General features: G+C 38.6%; 1 protein-coding gene across 1 annotated transcript; it reads left to right on the top strand.

Annotated features, from left to right (window-relative positions):
* Positions 1-1,047: 1,047 nt before the first annotated feature.
* Positions 1,048-10,650, top strand: RAB18 (RAB18, member RAS oncogene family; the record flags this gene model as incomplete). The annotated part of the gene is made up of 5 exons (XM_009079461.1): positions 1,048-1,103; positions 6,626-6,687; positions 8,614-8,686; positions 10,385-10,503; positions 10,584-10,650. Coding segments are annotated over 5 exons (377 nt in total), but the record flags the coding sequence as incomplete, so codon positions are not given.
* Between the last annotated feature and the right edge of the window lie 860 nt (positions 10,651-11,510).

Here is an 11,510-nt window from a genome sequence, read left to right as displayed (position 1 = left end):
TTTGGGGTTCTGGAGTAAGGAGAAAACGGTCTGTGTTTAACTTCGGTGGTGTCACCCAACCTCATTATGCTAAAAAGCATTTGATGCTGTATTCACATGCAAAAGGAGGAGAGAGGAATAAAAAACAAACTCAGGGGAGAAGACCAAAAAGTACATAAGGCTTTGTTTTGTTTCTGCAGCCTGGGCATGAGAAGAAGCTGTTGGTCACAGCAAACAGCTGCCTGCCAGATGGTAACATACACTTGCCACAGATGCATAGAACTAGTAATTTTAGGACCTATCTGCTGAGAATCTTTGTCTCTTGGAAAAATGTTTACATTTGGCACAAGTACAGTGGCATTGTGGGCACTTCTTTAAGGGATCCTACACTGTTGTGGTGTGATGTGCTGTTAAAGCTTAGTTTTAAGTATTCTGCTGCTGGTGGCAAACACGTTCATCAGGATAGGGGGAAGTGTATGTGTGAAAGGCCTTACATACAAAAAGATACACCTATTGTAAAACAACCATGAGCTAATTTTACTCTTTGAATTCTTTGTCTTTATTTCTGATGGGTATAGTCCTTACTGTTCCCTTGTGTGCCCTATTCAAGGACTCATTTCTGGGATGAAAGGCAGACTTGGATTTTTTTTTCTCAAGCTTCCAGAAATACTGTGTGAGGCAATATTGAAACAGAACAAAAAAATACTACTTTTGTACTGAATTATGTGAGAATAAAAATAGAATAAGGTAGAAGTGAAATGCTTTGATAAGCAGATCATGTGACTGTTCAGGCAGCTGATTTCACAACTTGGGAGGGACTTTGTTTTCAATACTTGGTAATACATGGAGACAAGAGGCATGGGCTCAGCAAACAGAGCATGTCTGCTGTTTTCCTCCCATGTTCCCTTCTTTTTTCTGTAATTTCTCTCCCACACAAAACAATGAGATGTGGTTTTATTTAGCTGTGTGATCTTGCTGTTCCTTTCAGACTTGTAATAAACAGGCTACCAGCAAGATATGGGTATGCTGCAGTAATAGTAACTCATACTTCTCTTCCCTCCTTCTCAGCCTTCTGCTGCGGTTCACAGATGACACGTTTGACCCAGAACTTGCAGCAACAATTGGTAAGTATGTGCTGATACTACCTTTGAAAAATTTAGGCCATTTTCAGGGGAAAATTGGAGTTTGTTCAGGCTTGCCTGACATGTATTGAAGTTCAGGCATGCCTACATGTCTCCCTTTCTGAAATGCAGGAATGACGTGGACACAATTTTATCATGCAGTGCTCATCAGTGTAGGGCAGTGACTGCACTGTATACAGGGTAGTTGTCCCCTTTATGAAAAAATACATCCTTGGCTGAAAAGAGCAGATAAAAGTGACACCTGTCACCATGAAAATGGAAGTCATAGCTATAGGCAGTGAAAAGCTGTGGAACAGCCTCCAGTTCACTGTTTGCAGCATTTTGCTACTGTTATGTCTCCTACTGGTTTCTTTGTGCAAGATTGCTGTCAGGTTGTCAGAATAGCAATATTGCTGTCCTGACCCTGTATTCTGTGCAAAATGATACTTTATTAGGGGGTGTTAACTCTTGCAAGGTCTGGCAATACCAGAGTGTGCTGTGCTCTGTGTGGCTGCTGCTTTTCCTCTATAGGGAGGAAATTGAGGTGTGGCTTTTTCTCTTCTAGTTAGTAATCAGTTTCTTGGCAGCTAGGCTCCTGAGAAAAGTGGAAGAGAACCAAGAACATAGAGCTGCTGGGAAAAAAGCAGTGATGTGTCATTGTTGTGCTGGTATGAAAGCTGCCAGTGTGGGTCAGTTGTGCTGGAGGAAAGTGACCCAGAAAGTAGGATACCCTGTGTGGATTGGTTGTCAAAGGAAGCCAAATGAAATTTTTAAGGATGTGATGCAACTCTGTGCCAGAGTAATAACTTAAATAATGGAAAATAGAGATACTTTTTCACATAAGATGTTTGAGTTAAGTTTTTACTTTCTCTGTAGGAAGAGTTCTGTCTAAGAACTTAGGCAAATTTTTTTGAGTTCAGCTGTTGGTAAACAAAGCCAGCTCTGTCTGATCAAGATTTAATAAATTGATCCATTTTTGATTCATGTTAATAAGGTACAGGAGTACTATTTGATATAAAGCACTGGGCATCCAAGGGTAGGAATGTGGCCTGTTTTTGTTCATTCCATTGCCCATGAATGTGAAATTGTGCAAGTGGCCCCACCTCAGTTCATGAGGGAGGATAGCATGGAAGAAAACAGGAATGTAACAGATCAGGTGGTGAAGATGACAATCTTGTATTCTAATAGTTTTGGCACTGTACGTGCTTCAGATCCTATTACTTACTTGTTATGTCAACTGTGTGGGCCAGGAAGTTAGTGCAGAACAGCTACTTGAGCTTTCATGATGTTTTGGATAACAGACTAGTTTGGTCTCAATGTGGGCACTTTTATTGTGGTGTTTTTTTGTGTTTGGTTTTAACTGTGGGGGTTTTTTTTCATTCTGCTGTTAGTACATAATATTCTTTATCAGTGTCAAAACTCAATATCAGTGCGCTATTGAACATCTAAGGAATTATTTCCTTAAGCAATTCTTCTTCTTTGGGCTTTGTCAAAATGCACAACAGCATGTGTGATACCTAACCATTGGTTGTTAAAGAGCAACAGTTCAAGGTTTACTGCTGGCAGGTCATACCCAGTTCTGTTTCTAATGGGGAAATGTGATCATTTGGCAGGAAAAGTCAGTTACTGGAGGCTGAGCAAATGCTGGCCTAGGTCACCCTGGCTCCTAGGCCCCCCCTAGCAGATGTTTGTAGCAGTATTGTGCAGTAGGGCTACTGTGACCCCAACTGTCTTACAGCAGGGTGTGTGGAGCAGTCAGGTGGGATAGCGGATTCTTGTGTTTTTTCCCACTTAACTGGAAGAGGACAGAATTGGGGTTAGTCTTACTTGTTTTCTTGTTTCCCTTTTCAAACTACTAGGCAGTGGCATTGCTACTTTTCTGATGAATGTATTTCTGAGAAGCACCATGTCAGTTTTAAATTCAGGGCAGGATTTGTTGCTCATATAATTGGAGTGAGTTCTTAGAGGTAACTGTTTTCTTCTGCATGGAGACAGATCCTGGATGCCAAATTTGGGTACTTGAAAGATGGTGAAATGCCAAAACACTTTGAGTCTTGACTTGGAGTTCTTTTTCTGCTAATTAAACAGTATTTTGTTTTGAGTTAGAGGACAGAAGGGTTTTTAAGGCTTTCTTGTTGAAACTGAAGAGTGTGGTGCTTTTCTGAAATGAATGGACTACAGGTAATGTCGACATACTGGCTGCTGAACTGGTTAAAGTGACTGTGTTTTTTTATTTGAGTTAGAAAGTGAAGAGTTAACATGTTTGGTTTGGTTTTTTTAACATATAGCAGGAACTGTACTCAAAACCACAATACTGAGGAACGTCTTGACTGCACCACAACTGGTCCCCTGCAATGACCTGTCTGTCTTTGTAGATTGCACAGACCTACTGGTGCAGTTTAAATGGAACCCTAAACGATTGGGTTTTGTGGGTTTTTCTTCAGAACTTTATAAAAGTCCTGTGATACTCTCAGAAGAATAAGCTGCTTTGGGCAAATACTTTGGCTTCAGTTGGATTAACTGTGTCTTATTCAACCTAGCAGATCACCTGTCCTCCTTGCATTCTCTTGAGGCTGGCTGGTTCACTGGGCTCCATCACATGGATCACATCAGACTGTACATACCCCAGTATTTTACGTGGTCCTTCTTGCTCATGCCTGTCTTTACTTGGTTGCTCTTTGTATGAAAGATTCTAGCTAAGTGTTCAGTGCAATCCCTATTTCATAAATGATGTGTTGCACACACCTGATGTCTCTTTTTAGCTTTCTTTGCATTTGGAGTCCTGCTACTCTAAACTGTCCAGCTTGTCACTTACCAGCAACACAGCTGCTGCTCTAGCTGATTTTGCACTTCTGTAAGTGCAGCATGGCATACTGGCCTGAATGTGAGAGCAGTATCAGTGACAGGGCTGTTCCTTGCAGTCTGTAAATCCATAGTATGCTGGTGTGTCGTGCTGAGGCAGGAAGTGTTAACACACAGGAGTACCCTCTAGTAGTGCTGTCTTGTTTCTGGCTGCCTTCCAAGGCATGGTGGAAAGCACTGTCAGCTTTCAGCTGTCAGGGATAGAGACATCACTCTGGCAAGCTCAGAACTGACACCTGTCCACAAACATGTCTACATTTCACTGACATATTTAGGGAACATAAGTATCCTGTTTGTTCTGTTCAGCAAAATTTTCTTGAGCCTTGTATTTTTTTTTCTACTTGTCCTCCTTCATGGCAGATTGACAGTAAAAAACCCCTAGTTACTTAAAAGTTTTCTTTTTGTTAATTGGCTTATATCTTATATATGTGTTGAGCTACCTGGTTTGCTAGAATTTTATTTGACATGCCGTGATCACTTCAAAGGGTATATTTTGGTGTGCTATCAGTTCATTTTCATACATTTGCCCTTCAATAATCAGTTTAATACATGGGGTTTATTTGCTATTTTAGTTTCTTATTTTGCGTGCATTACTCATGCAAATTTAAAGTAAGTTTTTGGCCAGCAGCAAGGCTAACATAAAGGTGCATATACATTTTCCATTAAGTGAAAATTGCTGAACTATGCAGGTACAATAGTCTCAGTCTGTTTGCGGAATGGGAGGAGGATCCTGTGGCTTCAGAGTACACCTAACAGGTTTATCCTAGGGAAGAAAGTTTTGTTTCTTGAAACTGCTGTGATACATTGATTTGTTACAATAAGTATCCAATAGACTTGTAATATCTGCAGCTGCAGGGTTTGATGCCAGATGGGTGTGTAAAAGAATGAGCTGTGAACTGTTGGACATTGACTGAGCAGTGGTGATTTTTGCAGTTTAAGGAAGATACATGCAATTACAACAGAAGAAAAAGATTCTGTTAATCTAAAAGCTACTGCTGAGTGCCTATAATGAACAGGACAGGATGTTCTTTAAGGTCAATTTGTGTCAAATTGCTAGCATAGCAGTCTTACATGAACTAGGTGCAGTTCTAAGAACTGATGTTTAAATCAGAGTTAATAGTGACTGTTCTTTTATCTGAACATAACTGTAGAATAATGTACCATTCTTGTGCATGACATTGAGCATTATATTGCTGCTAAGTTAGGGATGAGGAATCTTAGTCTCTGAAAAAAGCCCATAAAGTTCTGTTTGGTTACTGCAAAAGTTATTGCACTTTGGAAAAAATTTGCTTGAAATAAGGAGTGTGGGCTTCTTCCAGCACAGAATGTTGTCTGAATCGCTTGACACTTCAGGGAACACTAATGACCTGAAGCTGTGAAACAGTGGAATAAAAATGGTGTGTATGGTTTTTCTTTAAAGAAAGCTCTTTTAAAATTCTATTGCACTGAAGCTGTAAATCCGCTTGCAGTGTGCAGGTTCAGTGCAGCACACTTACCATTAGGTCCTATTTAAACATTTTGTGTTAGAATAGTTAAAACAAACTCTTTTCCATGTACCAAGTATGATGACTGCCATTTTAATTCACAGTGCAAAAAGGTTTCTGTTGCACTCAAAAAATACCAGCGTTCCACACTTCTTCCCTTCAGCGCTGCTGCCTGATGGGGAGTGAAAGTCACTCCAAAATACTTAGAAGATATTTCCAGTTACTTGCTGTTGGTATCCTAAGGATTAAATTAGAGCATAGTGGATCATAACTGTACTCAGCCTCTCAGACTGCTGTGTGTTACTGTAGCCTTTAAATTTGCACAGTCACTAATATCTCATTCTCCTTGGCTTGAGTTTTGTGCAGCTTGTCCTTGAGCAAGTGATAGGCTGCTAGTTCCTCCTTGGGGGGAGGACATGAAGAGGGAGAAATTGTGAGATGTTGAGGTAGATGGCTTAACAGCAGAACTGTTAATTATCATGTTGTCTGTTTGGTTTCTTTTCTTGGTCACAAGCCTGGTATTGGGGAGTTCCTGTTATTTCTGGAGTCCCTGTAAGAGATGTACTGTGTGTTGAAATAATCTGGAGTTTATTTGACATATTTGTTAGACAAATTAGTGTAATCTAATGTTATTTCTCACAGGATAGCAGTCATGTAGTAGATGAGTCTCTGCCTATATCAGTTTACTAATCTTGATCACCTTGATGGGACTTGGTCAGAGTGTTTAAGATAGGGAAGCAGAGCAAATAGGTACCTAAATGCAGCTTCCTCCTTTATTGTTAAAGTAGGTTGTTCTTCAAGGCCAGAGGTGTACTCAGGGAGATGTATGTGAGTAATGAATAGAAAGGTAATCCATTTGAATTATAAACTTGAATATTTGTACTGGAATATGTGCTTTAATACAGGAAATGTAGTATTTGTTTAGAGTCAATGGCTTAAAAGGCCTTTAGGCTTTTGCACAAACCTGTCAGCAGCAAAGCCTTGCATTTTGAACAGGGTTCATAAATAGAAAATGAAACTTATTCTTCCTGCTCCTGTCACAACACAGCCTGTTTTCTGAGTTTGATTTTTTTCCCCTCTTCTCTTTACTTTCTCTTTCAAAAACAGGGTTCATAAATAGAAAATGAAACTGTATAGCTGTGGTATGTTTGAAGAACTAAAATATTTTTCTTCTTCTAGGCGTGGACTTTAAGGTGAAAACTATTTCGGTTGATGGAAATAAAGCTAAACTGGCAATATGGGTAAGTCTCTCCTAAGTCCTTAATGTATTGCTTTGCTTTAGGAATAGTGATGATTTGTGTGATGTACAGATTGTATAGAATCCTTTTCTATTTAATATGAAGGTGATTTGGAGAGGTGGGAGGTTAATACTGCACCATTCAGAAGGTGAACTGTGGGATAGCTGGCTAATGGGATGATTCTGTCACCTGTAAGCATCTGCAGCACTGAGTCCAGGTCTGGTTGGGATAGGACTAGAGAAAAGGAGCAGTTAAATGGTACTAAATCAGTCAGACTTCAAAACAGTGAATGTGGCCATTCCTAGATATTTTTTAATGAGTAATTAATTGTTTAACTTGTAAAGAGTTAGCCCTCACTGATCAGATGTCCCTGTCTGTACTGCTGTTGTCTGTACTTTACAGATTTTGAAAGGGTGCACTTTTGTAATAATTTTTGCCTGTAACATTTAGGTTGTGTATTAATAGGTTAAGAGTTACTGTTGCATGCTCAAATGCTTAAACCCATTTTTAGCCTAAATTTCATATCCCTCATACAAAGACTATTATAGACTTGAGGTCAGAGTTATTTGAAGCAGATGCATCTGAAGGAGAGAGAGTTGGTGTTTGTATTCTTAGCTTTACAGTGTTCAACTTCTACTCTAGCTAAAAGTAGAACTTCTAAATTTATGGCAAGTGAAGAAAGAAAAAGTACTTCCAAGTTTTTTAAAAATATTTTCCATTGTGTAAACCAGCCTCCACACTTACGTGACTTGAAGCACCTTTTGAATATTTAGACCCACTTGTGCCTTCTTGAAGCAAGCAAGAATAAAACCTTTTTTTCTCATACAAGCAAGATACCAGACCTTTCCTTCCTTGGGAAGGAGTAGTGGAACATGAAATATATATTGCAGTACTTCTGTTGCTTTCAGGGCACGTCATATCTCAACTAACAAACAGGATTTATGTCTTAGTTACAATAATAATCATCACTAAAATAAATGGGTTTTATAGGGAAAATAACTGCAATAGTTTCACAGAAAAATAATAGGTGTGTAGGAGGATAACCAGACTAATAGTAGATCAATAAGTGATCATGTGATGGGAAATATTGCATAGGACTAACTTAGGGTTTATTTTCTTTTGTATTGGTAAATAAAAAGAAATAATCCTGAGGTAAACGGGGTAAGAAAAGCTTATAAAGGTGCATCATGACACAAAACCAGTTTGAGATTTGTGAGGTTGACTGTGTGGCTTGTAGAATGTTGGAAGTCCAGTTTGGTGATTCAGGTTCCACAGTGTCTCATGTGTCACTTCTAATCTGGGGTAAATGGGATAAAGTTGTTTAGATAATGTTTAAATGCATAAAGTCTGCAATGAGTGTGCACTATAACTTGATCTCTAATCTCATATTTGGAGTTTTTTTTGCAGAGCTGTTGACACTGTAAATTTGAGGATATAAGCTCAATTTTACCTAAAACCAGAAAATCCTCTGACTCACTTCTGCATCTGCTCTGTCATAGCATGTTAATGCATTTACCCTGGCACTCAGTCAAATTTAATTGGACCAAGGTGATTGCAGTGAGGGAACTGGTTTTGTTGCCATGTGCTGTGATGCTTGTTACAAAACCTTAGTAAGCACTGCAGCTATGCTGGTTTCTTGCTGGTTGCTGCAGTACTAGCTGGAGAACTAATGCCTTTGCACAAAAGTCTGTCTTACTGCTATATAGTCCAGTTAGTTTCTACACCTAGCAGTTTAAAGGTGTTTCCCAGGACAGACTGCATAAAAGTTTGAATGTAGTAAACCAGCAGGGGATGGAGTAAACTTGGCTAATCTGGCAGTGGAATATACTTTATGTCTTACTTTGTATAGTCATTGGAAGCAGAATACCTGAAAGCTAAGCTAGATTCTGCTCAGATTCTGATAATGGAACTTTCTGAATGGCTTTCTAGGATACTGCAGGTCAGGAGAGATTCAGAACATTAACACCCAGTTACTACAGAGGTGCACAAGGTGTTATCCTGGGTAAGTACAGCTTTGCATGCAATTTTGAAAGTTTGCAAGTTTTTCATGCATATAACCTCCATATATATAACATTCATATAACCTTTATGGAATAACTGATACTAAAAATAGTTGTATCTGAACAACTCATATTAAAGGATCTTGATGTCTGATGTCTTATGTAGTCAGTCTGACTGGCTTGAGAACATCTGATTTCTGCATGAGAGTAAAAGCTGCTGCTGTTTGAAAGGATAGCCTGGAGCAGTCCTTGTGATGTCAGGAATTTGCCTTTAATTTATTACTTTCTATTTTTGCCTGTGTTTACTAAGCCCAGAGTAAAACAAAAAAGATTCTCCCCTGTATTCTCTCTGTATCAGTATGTATACAGCTTTCACTTTTGCTTCTTCCTGTTCTTTTTCCTGATGAAATGATTATAAACATTGTGGAGTCTGGCTGGGATTTGTTGTTATTTGTCTCCCTACTGATTGGATGTTACACAGCCAGAATCACTTAGAAAAGACTAGCTGGGCATATAGAAAACACCAATCTGTGTGTGAGAAACCCAGGCAAAACCCATAATTGCATCTTCACGGTGAAGTCTCATTCGCTTTTCTTTTGTATGTGGAAACCTGCTAACTAGGCACTGAGCTTTGAAATTCTGCTAGAAGGGAGGAGCTAACTAAAGTAAGGGCAGGGAAGTAAGTTGTTTTGAAGTTGCATCTGTCTTGAGAGAATCTTGGTAAGATACTGTGTCCAATTAAATGGTTTAACTTGAAATAACCTCTGTCATGGGATTTCTTGGTAGGTTTTGTTTTGTATGTACCTTTTCCCAAGTCTTCCTGTCAAGACATGTCTTGTTAAGTCACTTAGTTGCTGGCTCAGAATCTGCCACTTACTGTTGGAAGCTGTAAAAGTCAGCAAGCACTGTTTGGGAGCTCAAAAGTTTTGCTGCTGAGATTTGCTCTCATTTTATTAAATATTTCTTTGTTATATGGCTTCCTAAAAAGAAGGTTGTTTATGGAAGCCAAATTACAGATTTGACTGAAACAAACTATTGATGCTTGTCTGCACATGGGATGTGGAAATGAAGGAAATCACAGCTTGGAGTGCTAGCTAGGCAGGTACTGGGGAGTGGATTTTTAGATATAAGTCTGCTTTTTTTTTGTGTCTGTCTTTTCACCTCCTAGCGTGGCTTGCTTACTTATATTTCACACAAGTACTAAATAGCTTAAAGCACTGAAAAATCAGTTCACTGGTATCCATGAGGACTTGGTGATCTGTTTACTTTTTTTGCTAAATCAGCATAGCAGCAATGTTAAACAAATCTTAATTATCACTAATAAATTCAGTGCTGAAGTTCATGCTGTTCTCTTTGCGTGGCTTTTATGTAGTCATGTTAGTAAATACCTTACATCAGGGGTCTGCAAGTGTAGAATTCTTTGGAGACTGATAGTCTCTAGCCTGTAAGCTAAGATGTCTCAAGATAAATCAGTCTGAGAAGAGTAGGTGACTGAATCTTAGAGTTGCTCTGCATCAGTGATTTGAGATGGTAGATGTCCAACTTTTTTTTTCCAGTTATTGGTGCAGAAGGTAAATTGGAATCCTTGGGATTCCTTCAGTTTTCTCATTCAAAAAGCCAAATATTTGTCTCCTTTTGCAATGTAAGCTGTAATCCTTTGAAAAATATTGTGGAAATAATATTGCTAATATCTTTTTCAGTTTATGATGTCACAAGAAGAGATACTTTTGTCAAGCTGGATAACTGGTTAAATGAATTGGAAACATACTGCACAAGGAATGACATAGTGAAAATGTTAGTTGGAAACAAGATTGATAAGGTAAGACAAATTCAACTGCAGTAAATGATCTGTTGGTGTGTGTTGTTAACAATGCTCATTAATGCCATGTCTTATTACAGGAAAACCGTGAAGTTGACAGAAATGAAGGCCTCAAATTTGCAAGAAAACATTCCATGTTGTTCATAGGTATGTTAGAGGTATTTTCAGAGATGTTACTTTGGTTTCTTACAGAATGAAAAGTACCACTTCTGTAGGACTTTATTAATTAATAATGTTTCTCAGCTCAGTAGGTACAAAGTTAATAGGTGTTCCCACTTATTACACTTGTCCCTAAATATGTCCAGATACCTATTCCAACTGTGGAAGAGTATACTGAAATTCATAAGGATTAAGCACAGAATACAGGCTCTGCTGTGGCCTGACAAAACCTGTTTTGAGTTTGGGGTTTTGTCTGATTTCTTTTCCCAGCCAACTTGCTAAACTAATAACAGAAGCAAAATGAAAGAGAGAAAGCTGGTACTGGTGTCCAGCCTTCAGTATGGCTGGTACCCAGCAGAAATCTGTGTTAGAACTGGGATGTAAAAATAGGTAGGTATATAATTAACTTTAAAATGATGGGTGAGATTAAATAATGACATAATTATGACTGCAGCAAATACGTTGGTCTCATCCTGCTGCGAAATGAAATGTGTCATATAGGCAGAACTTCGTAATGAAGTAAATTAAAAAATGGGTGATGAATTGACTCTTTATGCATATGTTTATTACATGTTTCGCCTAAGGATCAGCAGGGATTATTTTGTAGGATGACTCCAGTAGCAAAGCAGTTCATTGGCATGTCCTGTACTTAGACTTATATTCTTCATCTCTGACTAATGACTTACCTTCCTTTAGTACCCTACTGTGTTTCTTTTCAGCTGCAGTGTCAGATGTGGAAATAGAAGTTCAGAGTTGAGGCTCAAGCTGTTAAGTGCTTGGAAAATGAAAAGAAAAAATGAAAATTAGACCATAACTAAATACATATATAAAAATAAATGTGTGTGTGT

The sequence above is a fragment of the Acanthisitta chloris genome, unplaced genomic scaffold (assembly GCF_000695815.1).
Source record: "Acanthisitta chloris isolate BGI_N310 unplaced genomic scaffold, ASM69581v1 scaffold32557, whole genome shotgun sequence".
Taxonomy (NCBI): Eukaryota; Metazoa; Chordata; class Aves; order Passeriformes; family Acanthisittidae; genus Acanthisitta; species Acanthisitta chloris.
This window is presented reverse-complemented; position numbering and strand designations above follow the sequence as displayed.